This window comes from Pogona vitticeps, chromosome W (genome assembly GCF_051106095.1).
Source record: "Pogona vitticeps strain Pit_001003342236 chromosome W, PviZW2.1, whole genome shotgun sequence".
NCBI lineage: Eukaryota > Metazoa > Chordata > Lepidosauria > Squamata > Agamidae > Pogona > Pogona vitticeps.
Window position 1 is genome coordinate 1,074,794 of NC_135798.1, and position 24,132 is coordinate 1,098,925.

The 24,132-nt window shown below is 45.3% G+C and overlaps 2 protein-coding genes across 3 annotated transcripts in view; both read right to left on the reverse strand.

Moving 5' to 3' along the window:
- LOC144584975 (uncharacterized) overlaps positions 1-24,132 on the reverse strand; it is a 618,887-nt gene that overhangs the window by 75,526 nt on the left and 519,229 nt on the right. The window lies entirely within an intron of this gene.
- LOC144584983 (uncharacterized) overlaps positions 18,729-24,132 on the reverse strand; it is a 392,659-nt gene continuing 387,255 nt past the window's right edge. For both annotated transcript variants that reach the window (XM_078382393.1, XM_078382392.1), the window contains one exon: positions 18,729-21,603. In XM_078382393.1, the coding sequence (XP_078238519.1) occupies positions 19,810-21,399 (1,590 nt within the window). In that variant the 5' untranslated portion in view covers positions 21,400-21,603 and the 3' untranslated portion in view covers positions 18,729-19,809. The remainder of the gene's footprint in view (positions 21,604-24,132) is intronic.

The window sequence follows — 24,132 nt, forward strand, 5'->3', positions numbered from 1 at the left end:
TCTGAAACTCAACATCAAAAAAACTAAGATCATGGCCACTGGTCCCATCACCTCCTGGCAAATAGAAGGGGAAGATATGGAGGCAGTGACAGATTTTACCTTCTTGTTGGGCTCCATGACCACTGCAGATGGAGACAGCAGTCACGAAATTAAAAGACGCCTGCTTCTTGGGAGGAAAGCGATGACAAACCTTGACAGCATCTTTAAAAGCAGAGATATCACCTTGCCAACAAAAGTCCGAATAGTCAAAGCTATGGTTTTTCCTGTAGTGATGTATGGAAGTGAGAGCTGGTCCATAAAGAAAGCTGACCGCCGAAGAATTGATGCCTTTGAATTGTGGTGCTGGAGGAGACTCTTGAGAGTCCCCTGGACTGCAAGGAGAACAAACCTATCAATTCTAAAGGAAATCAACCCTGAGTGCTCACTGGAAGGACAGATCCTGAAGCTGAGGCTCCAATACTTTGGCCATCTCATGAGAAGAGAGTACTCCCTGGAAAAGACCTTAATGTTGGGAAAGTGTGAAGGCAAGAGGAGAAGGGGACGACAGAGGATGAGATGGTTGGACAGTGTCACCGAAGCAACCAACATGAATCTGACACAACTCCGGGAGGCAGTAGAAGATAGGAGGGCCTGGCGTGCTCTGGTCCATGGGGTCACAAAGAGTCGGACATGACTAAACGACTAAACGATATTGGGCAGGACCATTCAGTATAGCCTCTAAAATGAATGAAATTGTTTGTATCTCTAAGGAGTATAGAGAACCAGTGGTCCATGTAGATATGTTCAAGCCCTACTACAGAGAAGAGAACCGGGCTCTGTATGCCATGAAGGAAGCAGACAATGGGAAACATAACCTACCCTATTGGGAAGGTGGAGGGAAAGAAAAATATAACCCTGAAGATGGCAGAGTTAGTCCTGTACTTTTCCCTGAGCAACAAAATGAATTGAGGGCCTTGCAAGGGAGATACTGGCAGGTTTCTTTCAGCAAGCCAAGGTTGTCCCAGGGAGTGGTGCACAAAAGTGATACTGGAGGTGCACCCCCACCAGCTGTCACTTCTTGTAGTGCTACTGACCTAACATGCAAGAAGAGTGCAGGTGGTATCCAGTGGACCAGCGGCTGCGAGGAGGCGTTCGCAGAGCTGTCAGAGATGGTGATGACCAGTCCGGTCACAGGAGCTCCAGATTGCCAGCGAGAGTTCACCATCGTTACCGAGGCATCCAACACCGGGTTAAGAGCCGTGCTGAGCCAGAAGGACAATGACAGAGGACATCATCCGGTGGTGTACCTGTGTGAGAACCTACGGGGGGGGGGAGATCGCTTTCGAGTGGTGAGGGAGAGTGTCTTGCGATTCTTTATTCTCTTCTCAAGCTTGGACCTTATGTTTGGGGAGGACATTTTGTCCTGTGTACTGACCATTCCCATTTATTATGGGTAAGGACTATAAAGACCAATGACAGTAAGCGGATGAGATGGGCTTTGCTTCTACAGGACTTTGATTTTGAGGTTCGAGTGATAAAAGGGACTCAGAACTGTGCTGCAGATGCCCTCTCTAGAAGACCAGATGACTGAAGAAGAAAAATGGACTCTTAAAATGGTTAAAGTATTTAAAAGTTTGTTGTTCATGTACACACTAATATATGTGATTTGTTGTACATGCATATGAATTTGAATGTAAGTATAATTTTCATGGTGTATTCTAATATTAAGTGTATGTATGAATGATCGTGGAGAATGTTAATGAATGTGCGGGAATGACTTGCAGGTAAGATGTTTACTTAGTGTTTATGAAAATGTTTATTAAATGTAATATTGTTATTAGGTTAATTGTATTATTGTATTGCTCCTCGTTGTTTATAGAGGAAAGCACTTTAGCTTTCTCCCATAAAACAACTTGTTAAGGGGGGAGGTATTGTGGCATTCAGCTCTGCTCTTACCTGTCCATCACAGCTGAGCAGGGGAACCTCAGCCAATGAGAGAACGGAGGGTGATGCAGAAGTGGGAGGAGCTGGGTTATATAAGGTGTGTGTGAGGAGTTTTTTGGGAGATCAGTTTGAAAGATGAGTGATTAGAGAGATTGATAGAGAGTGAGAAAGAGCCTGTCAGTGAGGGAAAAGTCTGTGTGAGCTAGTGTCTGAGAAACAGTGACTGACTAATTGATTCTACACCTGTGATTTACCTTTTTTATTTTTGTGCAATCAATAAACTATTTGTTTTGAAAGAAACACTTGTCCTTTTGATTTTAAGGATAGGTTGGTGGCAGCAAGTTTTGGTGAAAGATAGTGAGCACTCTTAGAGGCCTGGATGGGTAAAGGCTTGAGAGTGGCCTGCTACAGTGACCATCCCTTCCAAACTGAAGACAAATCCAATCTGTCCCCTGTCCAGCACCCTGATTTTGCTGCTTTTGTGATTTCCTCTTTGCCTCGGCCTGCTGGATGAGGGTCTCTTCAATTGGGAGAGGCCGTGATGCACCGCCTGCCTCCAGGCTGAACGCTCAGATGTTAGGGTTTCCCATCTGTTGAGGTCCACTCCTAAGGCCTTCAGATCCCGCTTGCAGATGTCCTTGTTTCACAGCTGTGGTCTCCCACTGGGGTGATTTCCCTGCACTAATTCTCCATATAGGAGATCTTTTGGAATCTGACCATCAGTCATTCTCAACACATGCCCGAGCCAACGCAGACGTCACTGTTTCAGTAATGTATACAAGCTAAAAATTCCAGCTCGTTCTAGGACTACTCTATTTGGAACTTTGTCCTGCCAGGTGATACCAAAAATCCATCGGAGGCAACACATATGGAACTTGTTGAGCTTCCTCTCCTGCCATGCACAAAGGGTCCAAGACTCACTATAGTACAGGAGTGTGCTCAGGACACAGGCTCTATAGACCTGGATCTTGGTATATGTCGTCAGCTTCTTATTGAGCCATACTCTCTTTGTGAGTCTAGAGAACATGGCAGCTGCTTTGCCAATGTGTTTATCCAGCTTGACATCTAGGGAGAGAATGTCAGAGATTCTTGAGCCAAGGTTGATCCATCAAAAACTATTCTTCTTTTATTTATTCTTTACTCTTTCTTTGTATTGTGTATATTATAGCATGATTTATGTAATTTTTTGCATTACTTTATTGTTCATATTATACTGGAAGCCACCTAGAGTGGACTTTTAGACCAGATGGGCGGGGTATAAATCATAAATAAATAAATAAATAAATAAATAAATAAATAAATAAATAAATAAATAAATAAATAAATAAATAAATAAATAAATAAATAAATAAGGTACACAAAGTCAAGAACAACCTCCAATTACTGCATGGAGACGGTAATAAAGGGAGGTGCCTCCACGCCCTGCCCCATGACTTGTGTTTTCTTCAGGCTGATTGTTAGTCCAAAGTCTTGGCAGGCCCTTGCTAAAATGATTCATGAGTTGTTGGAGGTTTTCAGCAGAGTGGGCAACAATGGCTGCATCATCTGCAACGAGGAAGTCTTGTATGCATTTCAGCTGGACTTTGGTCTTTGTTCTCAGTCTAGAGAGATTAAAGAGCTTTCAATCTCATCTAGTCCAGAGATAGACACCTTCTGTTGTGGTTCCAAAGGAATGCTTCAGCATGACAGCAAAAAAGATCCCAAAAAGGGTTGGTGCAAGGTGTCATGAGTGCTTCTGAAGACCTGGACCCAGAAGGGTTAACTGTGGCAGAGGAGAATGTGGAAACAGCTGAGCAGCCTCCAGATTCTCCCTCCACAGCAGACAGGCTTCGGGGCAGGCTTCAGAAAAGACTCAGGGCAAGAAGAGCAGAGGATCGCTCTAAGGCTTTCCACAGGGATTTACGATCATCTAGTCCTGAGTATTAGCAGAATGGGGAGCTTTCCAACAGCTCAAGGAGTTGTTTTAGTATAAAACAAGCTTCCAGTGAAGCCAGAAACTTCATGGAAGCAAGGAGTCAAAACCTTGGCTGGCATCCACGTCTCTTGTCCCTGTCTCTGAACTCTGGACCTTGACCCTGGACTGCGCTGGTATTGGACTTTGGACCTTGGCTCTGGACTACATTGATATTGGACTCTGAACTTTGGACTCTGTGTATCTGACCCTGGACTTTGACATTGGACTGCACTCTGTAAGTTTGCTTCGGGACTTTGGCTTTGCATTCTTGGTATTTCTGACCCTGGTTTATCAGACTTGGTATTTCTGACCCTGGTTTATCAGACTTTGGCTTTTGTAACACCTGGGAACGTGCCACGAGGACACAGCCCTCTTTCACTCCACTTTGGATGTCAAAGGGATCTGATGTTGAGCCATCAAAAATTACGATGCCCTTTTTTCCCTCATGAAAGGACCTGATGATATTAAGGAGTTGAGGTGGACATCCAATCTTGGGAAGTATTTGTTGAATGGCAGGTCTGTATCCAATAAGGCCCAAATAATTCGTGACCTCATTTTGGAGCAGGATGCAGACCTGGCATGAATAGCCGAAACTCAGATTGGCGGGGAGGGGGATCTCCTCCTAGCACTCATCTGTCTGCCCGGTTATGCTGTCCACCACCAGGGTAGACTGGAAGGCCGGGGGGAGTAGCCATTGTTTATAAATCCAGCTTGGTGGTTGCTAGGCGCTCCTCAGTGGTGAAACCAGGTCTAGAGGCCCTCCACGTGTCGATTGGGGCCAGGGATGGTATTGGGATCTTGCTGGGCTATCGTGCTCCCCGCGACCCAGCCATTTCCCTACCGCAGCTGGTGGACTTTGTCTCCGCGGCACTGTTGGGCTCCCTGAAGCTATTGGTTCTGGGGGACTTCAACGTGCATGCAGGGGCAGAGACTTCCGGGCCAGCTCTTGAGTTCTTGGAGACCATGGCCTTCTTGAACATATCCCAACATGTCAATGGCCCCACCCACGTGGGCGGTCATACACTCGACCTGGTTTTTTCCACAAACGGGAGTGAGAGTGGTCCGATGGTGACTGACCTTGAGTCGGTACCCTTGTCATGGTCGGATCACCACCTAATAAAGTGCACCATCAACACGGCTCTTCCCCCCTGCAGGGAGCAGGGACCGATTGTCATAGTCTGCCCTCGAAGGCTAATGGATCCATTTGGATTCCAGGAAGCCATGAGAGGTGCTACGGCCGACCTGGCTGGCGCTCCTGTCGAGGCTCTGGTTGACGGCTGGCTGGCTGTAGACATGATCGCTCCTAAACGCCCTCTCCGCCGCAGAGCCCGCCCGGCACCCTGGTTCATCCAGGATCTCCGGGCGCTGAAGCGGGTCAGGAGACGGCTAGAGCGCAAATGGAGAAAGGATCCGACGGATTATAATTGGATAGCTGTCAAGGTCGCTACTAACCTTTACCTGGCCAAGGTAAAGGCTGCCAGTCGAGCCTACTTCGCTAACCGGATAAGCAAAGCGTCCAACCAGCAGGCGGAGTTATTCCGTATAGTACGCGACCTATCCGGAGTTGGTCTGAGCGATGGGCCTCCCCCTAGTTTTTCGCCAGACCAATTTGCAGCATTTTTAAAATCAAAAGTGGAGGCCATCCGCCGGGACCTCTCTCCTTTTTTGAACACAGTGAGTCGAGCAGAGATGTCTAGCGCTCCGTCTTGCCCGGTGATTCTTGACACCTTTCAGCCCATTACGCCTGATGCTGTGGCCAGGGTGCTTGATTGCTGCCATGCCACCACCTCCTCCTTGGACCCTTGCCTGGCCTTTAACAACGGAATGGGCCACGGCTATAATTAATGGGTCTTTCCTTGAGGGCAGGTTTCCTTCTGCCCTCAAGGACACACTCATTGGGCCCATTAGGAAGAAACCTAGTTTGGCGGCAGACGAAATTGGCAATTACGGGCCCGTTGCCAACGTTTCTTTCCTAAGCAAAGTGGTGGAGAGGGTGGTGGCCGATCAGCTGCAAGCCCTCCTGGATGAAACAGACACCCTGGATCCATTTCAGTCGGGCTTCAGGCCACACCATGGTACAGAGACGGCATTGGTCGCCCTGTGTGATGACCTATTGAGGGCGGCTGACGGGGGCAAAATGTCTCTGTAGGTCCTCCTTGATATCTCAGCTGCCTTCGATACCATTGACCACAGTATCCTTCTGAGGAGGCTCTCCAAGCTGGGAATAGGTGGCCTGGCATTGTCCTGGCTCTGATCCTTCTTGGAGGACCGTCCTCAGAGAGTCCAGCTTGGGGAGAGTGTCTCGGCCCCGTGGACCCTCAATTGTGGGGTTCGGCAGGGGTTGATCATCTCCCCAATGCTGTTTAACATCTATATGAGGCCGCTGGGAGGGGTCATCAGGGGGTGTGGGGCCATGTGTCATCAGTACGCTGATGACACCCAGCCCTACATCTCCTTTTTGCCTCCCTTCGGCACTGCCTGGAGACTGTACTGCAGTGGATGCAGGAGAACGGGCTCAGGCTGAACCCGGACAAGATGGAGGTGCTGAGGGTGGGTGCCCCTGCAGCCGGGGATTTGGGAAACTCCGTCTCTTTTGGGGGGGTGACCCCGCCCACCAGGGATGTGGTTCGCAGCTTGGGGATCCATCTGGACCCGGCGCTAACCATGGAGCTCCAGGTGGCGTCGGTGGTCCATACCGCCTTCTTTCATCTGAGGCGGATAGCCCAGCTGCAGACCTACCTTGATGCAGGGGCGCTCACTACCTTGGTACATGCGCTTGTAATCTCGAGATTAGACCACTGTAACGCGCTCTACGTGGGGCTACCTTTGGGGCTGGTGCGGAAACTACTGGTGGTGCAGAACGCGGTGGCCAGATTAATCAGTGGTGTGGAAAAGTACCAGCATATTTCACCAACTCTGGCCGCTTCGCACTGGCTGCCCATCCGTTTCCGCATCGACTTCAAAGTGTTGATGCTCACATATAAACCCCTAAACGGTTTAGGGCCTCAATACTTGGCGGAACGCCTACTCCCACCAAGATCTACCTGTGTCACTCGTGCGAGCCAGGAGGTGAGGCTGAGGAGCCTAATGCCGAGGGAGGCCCAGAAGGAAAGGACAAGAAATCGGGCCTTCTCGGTGGTGGCTCCTCGCCTCTGGAACAACTTACCTCCTGTGATTCGTGGGTCTCCCTCGCTGGGCATCTTTAAGAAGCAACTAAAAACATGGATATTTCGGCAGGCCTTTCCATCATACACCTCCTGACCCTCTCTTTTCTTTCCTTTTGTCTGATTTCACGCACTGTGTGATCTAATGTAATGTTTTTATTCTATATCTTTGCTTATTGTATTGTTTTGTGTTTTATGGTTGGTAGGTGCCTAGAGTGGTCCCTGGGACCAGATAGGTGGGATATAATTTAAATAAATAAATAAATAAATAAATAAATAAATAAATAAATAAATAAATAAATAAATAAATAAATAAATAAATAAATAAATAAATAAATAAATAAATAAATAAATAAATAAATAAATAAATAAATAAATAAATAAATAAATAAATAAAAGGCCATCCCTGCTAACCAAATGAAAGATCTTTGTGAGATCTATGAAGGCCACAGAGTGGCTGTTATTGTTCCCTGCATTTCTCCTGCAACTGTCGGAGGGAGAATACCATGTCAGTGGTGGATCTATTAGCTCCAAATCCACACTGTGATTCTGGATAGACTCTGTCTGCAAGCACCTGGAGCCTCTTCAGCACAACACGGGCAAGCAGCTTCCCTACAACACTGAGAAGAGAGATGTCACGGTAGTTATTGCAGTCGCCCCTGTCTCCTTTGTTCTTATACAATGTGACGATGTTTGCATCCTTCATTCCTGTGGTACTCCACCTTCGCTCCAGCAAAGACAAAAGATTTCATACAGTTCAGTGGTGATTGTCTCTTTACAGCACTTCAGCACTTCAACAGGAATGTTATTCTTTCCAGGTGCCTTGCTGGAAGCGAGGGAATCCAAGGCCGCTTTTATTTCTGCTAAGGTTGGTTCGCTGTCCAACTCTTCCAAGAGAGGCAGGCACTCAATGTTATTTGATGCTTCTTTGGTTGCTACATTCTCTCTGGAATATAGCTCAGAGCAGTGCTGCACCCAGCAGTCCATCTGTTGTGCTCGGTCCTGGATGATCGTGCCTGTAGCAGACTTCAAGGGAACAGGTTTCTTCTGTATTGGACCTAAAGTCTGCTTGATACCATTGTACATTCCTTTGATGTTACCTGTGTCCGCTGCTATCTGTATATGAAAGCAGAGCTGAAGCCAATAATTGTTGGAACATCTGGCAGCCTGTTGGACTTGGCTACGAGCAGCTCAAAGAGCTTGCAAGTTGTACTCGCTAGGACAGGCTTTGTATGCTGCTAGAGCTCTTCTCTTATCCTCAATGGCTGGCATCAACTCCTCCGAATGGGCTTCAAACCAGTCTGCCATCTTTTTGGTCTTCTTGCTAAAGGTGGACAAGGCGGTGTTATAAACTTGGAAGGGTTTCCTCAAGCGCTTTGGCAAATTCCTCCACTTTTCTTTGATCGCGAGTCTTGTTGATGTCAATACGTGGTCTTCCTTTTTCATGTAATACAATCTCTTTGTTTGCAGTTTTACTCTACTACACAACAGGGAGTGATCAGTGTCACAATCAGCACTCTGGTAACTGCGTATGATCGTAATATTAGGAAGGCTAGAAGGTCTAGTGAGGATCAAATCAAGCTGATGCCAATGCTTGGATCTTGGATGTCTCCAGTAAACTCTGTGTTGAAGCTTCGTATTAAAGAACTTGTTGCTGACATAAAGACCATAATAACAGCAAAACTCCAGCAAGAGTTGGCCATTTTTGTTCATCTTCCCAATGCCAAAACAGCCTAGACAAGTGGGCCAAGAATTGTGGTCAGCACCAACTCTAGCATTAAAGTCTCCAAGAATGAACAGTGCCTCTCTCTCAGGGACTTTTTTGATAGTAGCTGCCAAATCGTCATAGAATTTGTCTTTCACTTCTGTTGTGGAGGACAGTGTTGGTGCATATGCACTAATGAGGGTTACTGGTCCTGCTGATGAGTGGAGCTACAGAGACAGGATTCTTTCACTCCCCACAGTAGGTGGAACAATGCATCTCAGAAGAGTATTTCTGACTGCAAAGCCAACACCAGATTCCCTGGTCTCATTTGATGGTTTTCATTGCCGTAAGAATGAGAAGTTTTTCTCTTTGACAGATCCTGAGTCTGGCAATCTCGTCTCTTGCAGGGCAACAATGTCCATCTGCAGTCTACTCAGTTCCATGTCAATGACAGCTGTCTTGCAGGTCGTCAGGAAAGCTGTAGTCAGAGAAGCCAAGGGTCATTGTCTGAACATTCCAGGTGCCCAGTTTTAGGGCAAAAGTTTTCTTATGATTGTGGCATGGTGCACGGTTATCGATCTGCTTGTCGGGTTTCACCCTAAACCCCACGCACCCCGTGAAGTTAACAGACTGTGGCGAGGTAGCACCTTACTGGCTGGGGGCTGCCCAGCATAAGGCGGATGGTATCTACCTAGTGAGGTGCAATGACCTCTCCCAGCGTCAGAAGTAGCCCCTGGCGTCCTGCTCTACGCCAATCGAGCAAAGACTTATAACCGGTAATTACTACTTCCCGTGTTGTTTTGACGCTGTATGCGAAGCTGGAGTGTCCTCTCCAGAGCATGAAGCCTGGGTAAAGTAATATGGAGGATAGGCTGTTACCCAAGCAGCAAATCCCCCCTCTCCACATCGCTGAAATAGTCCAGTGGAAAGGTAAGAGCCAATACAACTGGTTCTAGTGACATCGCAGGAGTTGACAGAACGACATGAACTGCCTCCGGGACTCCGGCTCCAGATTTTGCCTCAAGGTTAACTCCTGAAGCCTTTTCCATCAGTGGATATAGCCACAAGGCAGTGGAGGTTTGAAATCAGAGTTTTCCTTCTTCTAGATGGACTGCCTTCAAGGGCTGACAAGTCCCACCTACCTGGCCTGCTCTCTAATAGTGCAGAAATATAATCTGAGCTTTAGTTATCTAACCTATAGTTATGACTATAGCGCATAATACTTAAGAATGCAGCTACATTGCGACATTAACATGAACTTGCACTTACCGTGAATATTCGTCGGCCTGTCTGATCAAATGTTTAGACAATATACTGAAAACAAGTCGCCTAGGATGTGCATTTTCATATGTTGATACCCAGCAGTTGGAGGGCCTTGTTAAATGAACAGTGCAAAGAAATAGAGGAAAAGAATAGAAAGGGAAAAACTAAAAATCTGTTCAAGAAAATTGGAGATATTAAAGGAACATTTTGTGCAAAGATGGACATGATAAAAGACAAAAATGGTAGGGACCACACAGAAGCAGAAGACATCAAGAAGAGGCGGCAAGAATGAGCAGAGGAATTATATCAGAAAGATTTGGATATCCCGAACAACCCAGATAGAGTCGTTGCTAATCTTGAGCCAGACATCTTGGAGAGGGAAGTCAAGTGGGCCTTAGAAAGCCTGGCTAACAACAAGGCCAGTGGAGGTAATGGCATTCCAGTTGAACTATTTAAAATCTTAAAACATGGTGCTGTTAATGTGCTACATTCAATATGCCTGCAAGTTTGGAAAACTCAACAGTGGCCAGAGGACTGGAAAAGATCAGTCTACATCCCAATCCCAAAGAAGGGCAGTGCCAAAGAATGCTCCAGCTACTGTACAATTGCACTCATTCCACATGCTAGCAAGGTCACGCTCAAGGGATCAGCAGCATGTGGACCAAGAACTCCCAGAAGTACAAGCTGGACTTCGAAGGGGCAGAGGAACTAGAGACCAAATTGTTAACATGCACTGGATTATGGAGAAAGCCAGAGAGTTCCACAAAAAGATCTCCTTCTGCTTCATTGACTACACAAAAGCCTTTGACTGTGTGGACCACAGCAAAACTATGGCAGGTTCTTAAAGAAATGGGAGTGCCTGATAACTTTAGAAATCTATTTGTTGGACAGGAAGCAACAGTTAGAACTGGATATGGAACAACGGATTGGTTCAAAATTGGGAAAGGAGTACGACAAGGCTGTATATTGTCCCCCAGCTTATTTAATTTATATGCAGAATACATCATGCGAAAGGCAGGACTGGAGGAATCCCAAGCCGGAATTAAGATTGCCGGAAGAAATATCAGCAACCTCAGATATGCAGATGATACCACTCAGATGGCAGATACTGAGGAGGAATTAAAGAGCCTCTTAATAAGGGTGAAAGAGGAGAGCGCTAAAAATCATTTGAAGCTCAAAATAAAAAAACTAAGATTATGGCCACTAGTCCCATCTTCGTTACGCATCCTTCAGTCTCAAAAGACTATGGTAACATGCTCTGTATGGAGGACTTGGAACAGTGTCTAGTGTGGCTGAGGAGGCCAATTTGAGAGTGACCATCCCTTCCACACTGAAGACAACTCGTACAGTGTGTCCCCTGTCCATCTCCCTGGTTTTGCTGCTTTTGTGATTTCCTCTTTGCCTCAGCCTGCTGGGCAAGGGTCTCTTCAAATTGAGAGGCCGTGATGCAAAGCCTGCCTTCACGCTGAACACTCAGATGTCAGGGTTTCCTGTCTGTTGAGGTCTATTCCTAAGGCCTTCAGATCTCGCTTGCAGATGTTCTTGTATCGCAGCTGTGGTCTCCCTCTGGGGTGATTTCCCTGCACTAATTCTCCATATAGGAGATCCTTTGGAATCCAACCATCAGCCATTCTCACGATGTGCCCAAGCCAACGTAGACGTCACTGTTTCAGTAATGTATTCATGCTGAAAATTCCAGCTCGTTCTAGGACTACTCTGTTTGGAACATTGTCCTGCCAGGTGATACCAAAAATCCGTCGGAGGCAACGCATATGGAAGGTGTTCAGCTTCCTCTCCTGCTGTGCACAAAGGGTCCAGGACTCATTGCAGTACAGGAGTGTGCTTAGGACACAGGCTCTATAGACCTGGATCTTTGTATGTGTCACCAGCTTCTTATTGAGCCATACTCTCTTTGTGAATCTAGAGAATATGGTCCCATCACCTCCTGGCAAATAGAAGGGGAAGATAAGGTGGCAGTGACACTTTCTGGGGCTCCATGATCACTGCGGATGGTGACAGTAGACACGCAATTAAAAGACACCTGCTTCTTGGGAGGAAAGCGATGACAAACCTAGACAGCATCTGAAAAAGCAGAGACATCACCCTCCCGACAAAGGTTCACATAGTCAAAGCTATGGTTTTTTCTGTAGTGATGTATGGAAGCGAGAGCTGGACAATAAAGAAAGCTAACCGCCGAAGAATTGATGCCTTTGAATTGTGGTGCTGGAGGAGGCTCTTGAAAGTCCCCTGGACTGCAAGGAGAACAAACCTATCAATTCTAAAGGAAATCAAGCCTGAGTGTTCACTGGAAGGACAGATGCTGAAGCTGAGGCTCCCATACTTTGGCCATCTCATGAGAAGAGAGGACTCCCTGGAAAAGACCCTGATGCTGGGAAAGTGTGAAGGCAAGAGGAGAAGGGGATGACCTAGGATGGGATGGTTGGACAGTGTCATCGAAGCAACCAACATGAATTTGACACAACTCCGGGAGGCGGTGGAAGATAGGAGGGCCTGGCGTGCTCTGGTCCATGGGGTCACGAAGAGTCGGACACGACTAAACGACTGAACACACACACACACATGAGAAGAGAGGACTCCCTGGAAAAGACCCTGATGTTGGGAAAGTGTGAAGGCAAGAGGAGAAGGAGACGACCGAGGATGAGATGGTTAGACAGTTAGCTCTCGTCCATGGGGTCACAAAGAGTCGGACACGACTTAATGCCTAAACAACAGCAAAGTGTGGATCAAACAGTTACTTAAAGATTTAAATATTAATGTAACTGAGCCTTTGTCTATTTTTATGGATAACATGACATGTTCTAGTTTATTTGAGAATACAAATGTAAATGATAGAAGCGAACACATATGTACAAAATACTGTGATGGGAGGCAGGGTGTAAAAGAGGGAAAAGTAAAGGTTTGCGCTGGGGATGGGTAACAATAATATTTATTAAGGGTAATAATTAAGAGCCCCGCCCTTGGTCTTCTTGGGGAAATTGGAGCCATTAGGGCACAATAAGTTAAAATATTAAAAGACAAATTAAACAATATAGATTTAAAATGCAATTAAAAAGGGGAAAACATGAAAATGTGGAAAAGATCAAAACTGTGTGCTAAAATAGGGTTCAGGGATTCACTTATAATTGCGCTTTTTCTGGAGGAGAAAGAAAAGAGGGAGGGGGCAGGGAAGACGAAGGTGGGAGAGAATAAAGGGGGGGGAAGAGACCCAGTCACCGCCTCGCCTTCCCTTTGGACCCCCCCCCAAGGAAATAAGGAAGGAAAGGAAAAAAGGAAAAGGGAGGTATCTCCTATGAAGGAAGGATAAAACAACCACCCCCTCCCCCGCAGGATGATTCCCTGCACAAGCACACACACATGGCATGGAGGGGATCCCAGAGAGCTTCCTTGTGTCCCCCCCGTGGGATCATGACACCCCCATGAAGAAAGAGGTGGAGGGGGAGGAAAAGAGGGTCCTTTTTTCCTTCCATGTGGAGCAACACGGGGGGGGGGCTTTGCTGCGCTTTCCCCGCCCACGGGATTGCCTGGAGGGGACCCTCCCTGGGGACTGGGGGGCCCCTAGTGTTCATGCTTGGAAATCCCACCCACCACAACACAACACACTCACACACAGAGGCCTTTGGGGGGTCCCTTTGTCTTGGGAAGGCAAGGGGGGAGGAGGAAGAGAATAAAGGGGGGGAAGAGACCAAGTGGACGCTTCTCCTTCCCTGCAGAGAATGGAGAGAGAGAGGAGGGGGAGGGACCCCCAGGATGATTCCTTGCATGCACATGAACTCAAATACATGGCATGGGGAAGGATCCCTGCGAGCTTCCTTCTCCCGCCCTGTGGGATCCTGACCCCCTCCCTCTCTCTCTTCCCTAAGCCTAAGCCCCAATGTGTATAATACCGATGTGCAGGGAACAGGTGTACATAGAACAAAGAGACAGAGATTGTGTGTATACCATGCAGAAAACCGAAGCTGAATTTCTGACATACTGAGCGCGTTACCATGGTCTTTTGAGACTGAAGGATATCTAAGTGTAGTCAGGTTGCAGGCATGTCATTCAATCTGGCTAGAGAAAATGCTCTTCATTTTTGTGGATACTTAAGCAGGGAAAGGAAAGCGCCTGGTTTTCCAATCTTAAAGGGGATGTGGGAAAACAGTAGTGAAGAGGTCCTATTGGCTGCCTTCCGTAGTTCCAGGAATTAATTGTCTAAAATTCTTCTTCTGATCATTTGGAAGGCTTGCCTTTGATTTAGTGAGCCCAAGGAGTCACTATTCTTACAGGGCTATTCTAGGCCTGTCAGCTCAGATGGAAGCTGTTCCCACATTCTTTGCTTTTCAAAGGTTTCCTCCTTGTACGAGTTCTTGGATGAATAGAAAGATGACTGCTTTCATGGAAAGTCCTCCTACATTCCGTGTATTTCTACGGCCTCTCCCCTTTATGAAATCTTTGATATCTACAGGTCAGAACTTAATTAGGATACCTGAAACCACAGGAATCCTACAGAAATTTACAGACAGCCCAGACAAGGAGATTCCACAATTCATCAATCTTGTCACCACTGGAGGACAACTGACCCACCGGAGTCCTGCCAGAAGCCCTCTCTGAGAGGTTGGTCCATCTCTCCCTTTCTCTCTTCAGCTAGTGTGCCTCTCTCCTCCCTGATCTTTCTCCTCCACTTTCTAACCTCTTTCTCTCCCCAATAGGAGGGTTTCTCCGGTCTTACTTCTCTCCAACTCCTTTCTGCCTTTCATGAGGTATCATCAAGTTCTCCCACTGTTTGGTCCAGGGATTCTCCATTCATATCAACTCCCAGCCTTGTGGTAATATCCTCTCCTTCTTTTGCCCTCCTACCTCTCCACCTTTCACTCTCTCCCTTCTTGATGGTTCCCCAAAATATATTTCTCTTCCCTCCTCCTGTCTTATTCCTTTCTTTTTCTCCTGCACCTCTGCTGCTACCCTAATGTTCCTTTACCTAATTGATCCTTTCCTCTAATGAACCTTCTGTTTCCCTCACTGGAACTTCCACTTTAGACACCCCAGGCTCTTTATTTCCAGACTCTCCATCCCTTCATTGGCCTAAACTTTTGATTCTTCACCCGGAACTATCTCTATCTCCCTGGTTTTCTCTGTGACCCTTCTCATCTCTCTATCTTTCCATTCTCCCCATGGAAGTGTCACTTCTCTGACGGTGATATGTTCTGTCTCTGGGGCTCCATGGGCTTCTCCCTCCTCTTTTCAGGAAAGGACAGCACTCTCGTCAGGATGGGTTCAGCCCGACTTTCTCCGTCAGATAGACAGCCAGTGACAAGGTGTTTGAAGCTCATCTGGGTATCTCACAGGAAGTCTTTTAATTGTTCCAGTGATTCCAGGCAATTCCAAAACTTGTTAATTCTGTACAAGTTCATTTATTTACATCAATACTAGATTGCCTACTTAAATACAGTGCCTCACTTAGCGGTTAATTCGTTCTGAAAAAATCGCTGCTAAGCGATAACATCGCTAAGCAAAATAAAATCGTCGTCATTGTCGTTTAGTCATGTCCGACTCTTCGTGATCCCATGAACCAGAGCATGCCAGGCCCTCCTGTCTTCCACTGCCTCCCGGAGTTGTACCAAATTCATGTTGGTTGCTTCGATGACACTGTCCAACCATCTCATCCTCTGTCATCCCCTTCTCCTCTTGCCCTCACACTTTCCCAGCATCAGGGGCTTTTCCAGGGAGTCTTCTCATGAGATGGCCAAAGTACTGGAGCCTCAGCTTCAGGATCTGTCCTTCCAGTGAGCACCCGGGCTTGATTTCTTTTAGAAATGATAGGTTTGTTCTCCTTGCAGTCCAGGGGACTCTCAAGGGTCTCCCAGCACCATAATTCAAAAGCATCAATTATTTGGCAGTCAGCTTTCTTTATGGTCCAGCTCTCACTTCCATACGTCACTACAGGAAAAACCATAGCTTTGACTATGCGGACTTTTGTTGGCAAGGTGATGTCTCTGCTTTGTCATCACTTTCCTCCCAAGAAGCAGGTGTCTTTTGATTTCATGGCTGCTGTCTCCATCTGCAGTGATCACGGAGCCCAAGAAAGTAAAATCTGTCACTGCCTCCATATCTTCCCCTTATATTTGCCAGGGAAAAAAGCCCATAGAAACACATTAAAATGTGATTAATGCATTCCTATGGGCTTAAAACTCACCTTTGAGCGAAAATCCTCCATAGCGCTGCCATTTTCGGTGCCTCTAAAGTGAGGAATCCATGCCTGAAAACAGCGGGTGGCCATGTTTTTTCCCGGTGGCCATTTTGAAACCACCAATCAGCTGGCCGATAATGGAGGCTTTGCGATGATCGCTTCCCTGCGATCATCGCAAAGCGAAAATAGCCCATAGGGACCATTGCAAAGTGATCACTTTTGCGATTAAAAAAACATCATCGCAAAGTGATTTCGTCCCTAAACAAAGTGATCGCTATGCAAGGCACCACTATATACTAAACCCCCCAAAATATGTAAGGCACTCTTACAGGCATGAGGAAAAACTGTAGATAGAGATCTTTAAATCCAAACATCATACAGTTACACAAAAACTGCAGGCTAACTTAAAATACATCCTTGCACCATGTAAAAAGATGCAGCAACTTAGATTTAGATAATAGGGAAAATTTAAGATGTGTTTCAATCTAAAATGCAAACAATAGTAAAACACTGGTGCTCATAATCTAGAAAGACAGAATACATCTTCAGAACACTTCAAACTTTCTAAGAATACAATGATAAAAATAAAAAACCCTTATCATTTTCAATGAAAGACATGCAAATATATTCAAACTTTAAAAATAAATATATACAAAGAAAAAAAGAGCATTATTTGGCTGTAAGTGTGTTGTTAAGAAACAGAAAATTTTGTTCTCACCCAGCCGTTTGTAAAATCCATTGGTGGCTGTCAATGCCACACTGTTATCTTTCCATTCTTCCAAGGACTTTCACCTGGCATCATGAAACCAAACATCTATGTTTCTCCTTTCCTTTCTAGTAACACTTTGTGTGAGATCTCTCCCAGTATTTATAACCCTTTGTTTTGCACCAATCAGCAAAAACAAATTTTCCCAAGGCTTAGATTTCCCAGCCTCTGAGAAGCTCAGATGTTAAAAATCAAAGGATTTGGTGGAGGAGGAGCTTCGTCTTGGTGAAGCTAGCAGCTCTCGGGAATAGCTCCCGGGGAAAGCTAGAACCACTTCGGTCTGGGACCCTTCCAGAAATGGGGGGGGGCAAGGAAGAGTCAGGAGAGACCCTTCTGCAGCAGCTTGTGAGCCACAGAAGTTAGAAAATTGGGCGGCAACTCGATTTGTCTTTCTTCTGGAAATTCACATCAGCACAGACGAAGATGGGCGCCATTCTTGGCAACTAGCCAAAGACAGCTCCGTTCGCCGAGAATAAGAAAACAGAAGCACGGTGAAAGTATACATCAAAGTAAGTGGAAGCCCTTGTTCTATGAAAAACCTCATTAAATGAAGAACAAGTGATTGTGTGCAAATTTATGACCAAATGAGATAAGGAGTGGCATTCTTAGCATTCCAGCTTTACCCAAGCTGAAGGTCGGGTTATTTCGAAAGGAACAGCCAGGCAGAAATAGCTCGTGTCTCCATTAAAGGAGGAAAAATAACTCTTGAAGAATCAACTGACGGGCCTTGAAAAAATAAATTCTGTTGCAAACTGTTCACTTTGGACCCCTTTGCCTCTGTGGTTATATATTTTTGGACTGTGTGGGACTCTGCTTTCCGTGAATAATATACTGCCAGGACTCTGCTGGATCTCCCTGTTCGGGGGAGGAGAAGGAAGCCTTTGGAAGTAAAAGGAAGAAACGGACTGTGAACTGGGGGCTATGTGGCTTGAACTGAACTGAGATCTTGACAAATGACATTCTAATAATAGAGTCTTGCCGGGTGAAGGTTAAAACAAACTTGGAGAAGAGAAAAGAAGGGGGGGGGAAAGAAGCAATCGGTCTGAAGATATTAGCGACTACAAAGACACTTGAGAGATCTATGTTTTAGATTCCGTCTCCTACTTGAATGTACCTGCTATCTTATTGCTAATATGGTATAGTTGTAAGGTGAAATATTGGATGTGTACTGGGGTAAAGGGGAGAGGGAATTTTAAGTGAAAATAGTGGAAAATGGAACCTCCCCCTGAGAAAAATACTGATCGGTGGCTAGACTGGAAAACTTCTTTTCAGATGTCACTGTTGCAAAAATTCATGCAGGTAAATTATTATATTGACCAGATGGAAGACGTGATTGGAGGCTCTAGGGGAGGGAAGGTAGCAGAGGTTAAATTACACCAAAAAGAGATCTCAGAACCGGCTGTATTGATGAAGATATCAGATAATATACAAGGGATGGAGGACCACCCAGTAAGAGATGTAGTGACTGAGGTTGAAAAGCAAACTTTGAATGATATTGTTTCCCCTTTTAAAATATGGAAGGAAAAAGAGTCGCAGAAACAAAACAAGCACAGGGAGGAAAGGGGAGGGGAGAGCAGGATTTATATTATTTTGGGTCTGCTGAGTGCATTCTCAAGAAAAAAGGAGGGTGAAAGAGGGGATATATTTCACAAATGGCCTTGGTGTTCTGATGCCGTGGGAATAACATAGATTTAAGCTGTATTACATGTACAAGCTGAAAGCTAACGAGGTTAATACATAGACAAAATAGTCAAAAGAAGAAGAAGGAAAAGAAGAAAGATGAATCTTTATTGGAACATGAATAGATTAGATGTTTATATACTTGATATGTAAGATTGAATGATTATGCATTTGATGTTTTCTTATTCTCAAAACCCTTTTTCCATCCCCCCCCACTGCCCTTTGCCTTTTGTATTCCTTCCCCATTACCCAATAGTTTTGAAAATAAAATTAAAAAATTAAAAAAAAAAGAATCAAAGGATTTGGTAACCTCTGACCCAGTACAGTCCAGCGCCCAAAGAGATCTGAGCTTGAAAAACCAAACTTTCCACTCTTTCCAACAATCCCTGCCATGCCAAAGCAGTATAGTTTCAATATAATAGCATAGAAGCCCCTAATTCTTCATAAATCATACCATATATATGTAGTTGTTTATAAAAATGAAGTAATGCAAATTCATTGGTACCCTCTTTAAAATTCAATTACTATTATTATTTAGGAGGATAAAGACTTATAAAACAAATGACAACTTCTCTCTCTTCATTACTTGCTTTTCTTCCATCAGTTAGCCTTAGAACATCCATCCCTTTCTTTTTACACTAATTTTATAAAAGCTTCCACTGGACAATATATGCTTATTCCCATTTTTTAGCAAAATGTTCCACGTCTATTTTGTGGTATCTCTCTGTTAATTACCGATAGAAGTAAAACACATCACAAGTGGAACTTCAAAATGGACTCCTTTTTCTGTTTTGCATTGAGTCAGGTTCTGGTTGCTTAATCTTTCCATTGGAAACCAGCACAAAACTGAACGAGCTTTTTACACGTTTTTTAATTATCAGGAGCTCTAAATAACCCTCTTTCCACATTGCATGCATTTCTATGGTTTCTCCCGTGTGAGTCCTTTCATGTCTCCTAAGGTGACCACTGCGACTAAAGCTCTTTCCACATTCCATGCATTTATGTGGTTTCTCCCCAGTGTGAGTCCTTTGATGTGATGTAAGGTCACCACTGCGACTAAAGCTCTTTCCACATTACATGCATTTATGTGGTTTCTCCCCAGTGTGGGTCCTTTGATGTGACTTAAGGTTACCAGTGCGACTAAAGCTCTTTCCACATTACATGCATTTATGTGGTTTCTCCCGTGTGGGTCATTTGATGTGATGTAAGGTCACCACTGCAACTAAAGCTCTTTCCACATTCCATGCACCTATGTGGTTTCTCTCCAGTGTGGGTCCTTTGATGTGATGTAAGGTCACCACTACGACTAAAGCTCTTTCCACATTCCATGCACTTATGTGGTTTCTCACCAGTGTGGGTCCTTTGATGTGATGTAAGGTTACCACTGCAACTAAAGCTCTTTCCACATTCCATGCATTTATGTGGTTTCTCCCCAGTATGGGTCCTTTGATGTACCCTAAGCTGACCACTGCGAGTAAAGCTCTTTCCACATTCCATGCACTTATGTGGTTTCTCCCCAGTGTGGATCCACTGATGTGACTTAAGGTTACCACCATGGCTAAAGCTCTTTCCACATTCCATGCATTTATGTGGTTTCTCCCCAGTGTGGGTCCTTTGATGTGATGTAAGGCTACCACTGCAACTAAAGCTCTTTCCACATTCCATGCATTTATGTGGTTTCTCCCCAGTGTGAGTCCTTTGATGTGATGTAAGGTCACCACTGCAACTAAAGCTCTTTCCACATTCCATGCATTTATGTGGTTTCTCCCCAGTGTGGGTCCTTTGATGTGACTTAAGGTTACCACTGCGACTAAAGCTCTTTCCACATTCCATGCATTTATATGGTTTCTCCCCAGTGTGGGTCCTTTGATGTGACTTAAGGTTACCTCTCTGACTAAAGCTCTTTCCACATTCCATGCATTTATGTGGTTTCTCCCCAGTGTGTGTCCTTTGATGTACCTTAAGTTCACCACTGCAACTAAAGCTCTTTCCACATTCCATGCACTTATGTGGTTTCTCCCCAGTGTGGGTCCTTTGATGTACCCTAAGCTGATCACTGCGAGTAAAGCTCTTTCCACATTCCATGCATTTTTGAGGTTTCTCCCCAGTGTGGGTCCTTTGATGTACCCTAAGCTGACCACTGCAACGAAAGCTCTTTCCACATTCCATGCATTTATGTGATTTCTCCCCAGTGTGAGTCCTTTGATGTGAATTAAAGTTACCTCCCTGACTAAAGCTCTTTCCACATTCCATGCATTTATGTGGTTTCTCCCCAGTGTGTGTCCTTTGATGTACCTTAAGTTCACCACTGCAACTAAAGCTCTTTCCACATTCCATGCACTTATGTGGTTTCTCCCCAGTGTGAGTCCTTTGATGTACCCTAAGCTGACCACTGCGAGTAAAGCTCTTTCCACATTCCATGCATTTATGTGGTTTCTCCCCAGTGTGGGTCCTTTGATGTACCTTAAGGTCACCACTGTGACTTAAGCTCTTTCCACATTCCATGCATTTGTGTGGTTTCTCCCCAGTGTGGGTCCTTTGATGTACCTTAAGGTCACCACTGTGACTAAAGCTCTTTCCACATTCCATGCACTTATGTGGTTTCTCCCCAGTGTGAGTCCTTTGATGTGATGTAAGGTTACCACTGCAACTAAAGCTCTTTCCACATTCCATGCATTTATGTGGTTTCTCCCCAGTGTGGGTCCTTTGATGTGAAAGCAGATTTCTTCTCCCGCTGAAATTCTTTTCATATTCCATGTTTTTGTATGATTTCTCCCCAGGGTGAGTTCTTTAATCTGAACTAGCAGCACTGGTCTGAAGCTGTCTCCACACTTCAGGCATTTAAGCCATTTCTCCTGTCGCTCATGGGTTTTTCTAAGCTTTTCTTCCTGGCTTCACACTTGACTCTTTTCAGGGACAGAAGAAGAGGCTCTGTATAATTCTGGCCATCATGTTTGTTACCTAATAGAGAAAAAAGAAGGTATATTTCTCCTGAAGGCTTTATTGGCAACATTTGAAAAAATAGCCGTATTATGAAAACAGCATGGACTCCCCTTGCCTGAATTGATACTTCCAAAGGGACAGGGATGGGAAAACATAGTTGATTAATATTAACCACTATTCAAAATATTATCAAACATGGGCCATCAAGTCAATTCTGACTGATGGCTACCCTTTTTTGGGGGGTTTCTAGGTAGAGAATACTCAAACATCGTTCCCCATTCCCTGCTTCTGGGACCCTACAGTTTCCCAAAGGCCACACAGGCTGACCTTACCCGTGGGAGACACAGCAAGGAACCTCTGGTTCTGCATCCAGATATTTAAACCACTGACCTTTCCAGCCAGCTTACTCAGAAATACAAGGATGGGGTTTGATTAGAATTGAGGTTTTACTGGAAAAGTTCCATGGTTTACTTGCAAATTTCCTCCATTGTACAGTACTTAATTTAAAGATATTGAAAGTCCATAAATATATTGAAAATGGTGAACACATGAAAGGAGAAAAGGAAAGAAGAATTGGAGAACCTGGATTAATAAAAAGCCACTGTTGGCTCACATTTAGCTTGCGATCTACAACAATTCCAACGTCCTTCTCATTCGTAGTTTTGCTGAGCCAAGTATCCCCCATCTTGTAACTGTGGAATTGATTTCTTTTTCCAAGGTGCAGGACTTTGCACTTAACTGTGGCCAGGTAGGATCTTACCAAAAAGAGGGGGTACCCGGGTACCTTTTGAACAAAGAATTTGCAATTTCTGCGGCTTAGAACCAGATTCAATCACACACATCCTTTGTCACTGCCCTGAGTTTAAAGATATGCGTGCTTGTCTATTAGGTTCAATAATTTCAAATTTTTCTGGCCCTCCTCAGTTACTCACAGGTTTCCTCCTTAATGACTATTCACAAAAAATAACGGCCTTAGCAGCCAAGTTTCTTACAAAGGTTCTCTCCGCCCAGGGCTCTAAAAATTAACTAGACTACTTCAAAGTATCTCCTATTGTGTTTTTTGCTGTTGTCTTTTTTTGGCCATGTAACTACCATTATGTGTATCTCTATTTGCTATTAATTTCCCAGTATAATTTTTTTTTAAAGTTTCCTATGCCAATAAAGGTTACCGAATTGATTGAAAAAGAGGGGGGAAACATAAGTTAAACCCTACCAAGGATGAAAGAAGGTATAATATTACAATATGAAATAAACTGATAAATAGAACTAACATGCAAGATGTTTGGAGAGAAGTGAAAGGGGAGGCAAATAAGTTTACTTTTTATTCATCAGCATATAAAAGTTATTTTAGGATAGATTATATATATTTGCATCTAGTGATTGTGATTTAAAGTTTGTAAGGCAGACGCAGGGTTAATAAAAGTAGCAGATCACACATTGTTGAATATGGATTTTAAGGGTACATGTGATTCTGATAAAACTAGGAGGTGGACGTTACATACAAGAATTTTATCACAAAATATTCATATAGATCAGGTCACTGAGAAATTCAGTAAATTTAAGTCTTCAACATACCGTATATGGTGGCGTACAAGACAGGTTTTGGGGCTGTGCTGGCTGGGGAGGAAGGCAGGCGGCGAGGCAGGCAGGTGGAGGGAGGAAGCGCTGTGCGCTCACGCGTCCGCCCCCTGGCTTTCCCTCTTCCTCCTCCTCCTTCGCTGACGCTGCCGGGGAGGAAGGCAGGCGGCGAGGCAGGCAGGCGGAGGGAGGGAAGTGGCACGCGCTTGTGTGTCCGCCCCCCGTTTTCCCTCTTCCTTCTCCTCCTGCTGCCGCCGGCCAGCCCAAGCCTCTTCCCGGCGCCGCATTTTGGGGGGGGTCGTCTAATACGGCCCGTCGCCTAGTACAGCGGCATATACGGTACTCACATAGGACAGCCGGAGGAACAAACTGGGTGTAGGTCAGCCAAAACCCTGAAGCTGAGTCACTGGGAAAGTTTGAGGCTGCTGTAGCCACGGGCAGGCGCCTGGGATTGTAGGGGCTGAAGTTGGTATAAAAGCAGCTCAGGCAGAGCATTCGTTGCTGCCCCTTTGCTTAAGGGTGGTCAGGCTGACAGTGGGATCGTGAGCAAACACTCATATGTTCTGTACACTCCAGTGGCCAAGAGGTGGAGCAGGACTCCCCCCATAACCACTACCGTTCACAGAGCGACATCCCACAAGGGGAAATCCTAGAAGCTGACAGTCCGACAATCCACCGCTTCTCTTCCAAACCCAAGGCAAAGGTCATGGCTGTTTTTCAGCAAGTGTGGATGGCAGGGAGCAGAAGAGAGGGTGTCCTGAGTAGACCATCTTCACTGCTCCCAGTCCTGCTGTCAATATCCAGGCTGCCCTTTCCTATGGGAAGCCTGGAAACTTAAGGAACATCAAAGGTGGGGACAGAACTGAGGTTCCCTGTTAATCGATCATCATAAGAGTTTTAAGTAAAAGTTGATGGTTCAAATCAAAATCCCCCAGTCTGGCTTGTCTGTTCAGGGGGAAGAAGCAGGGA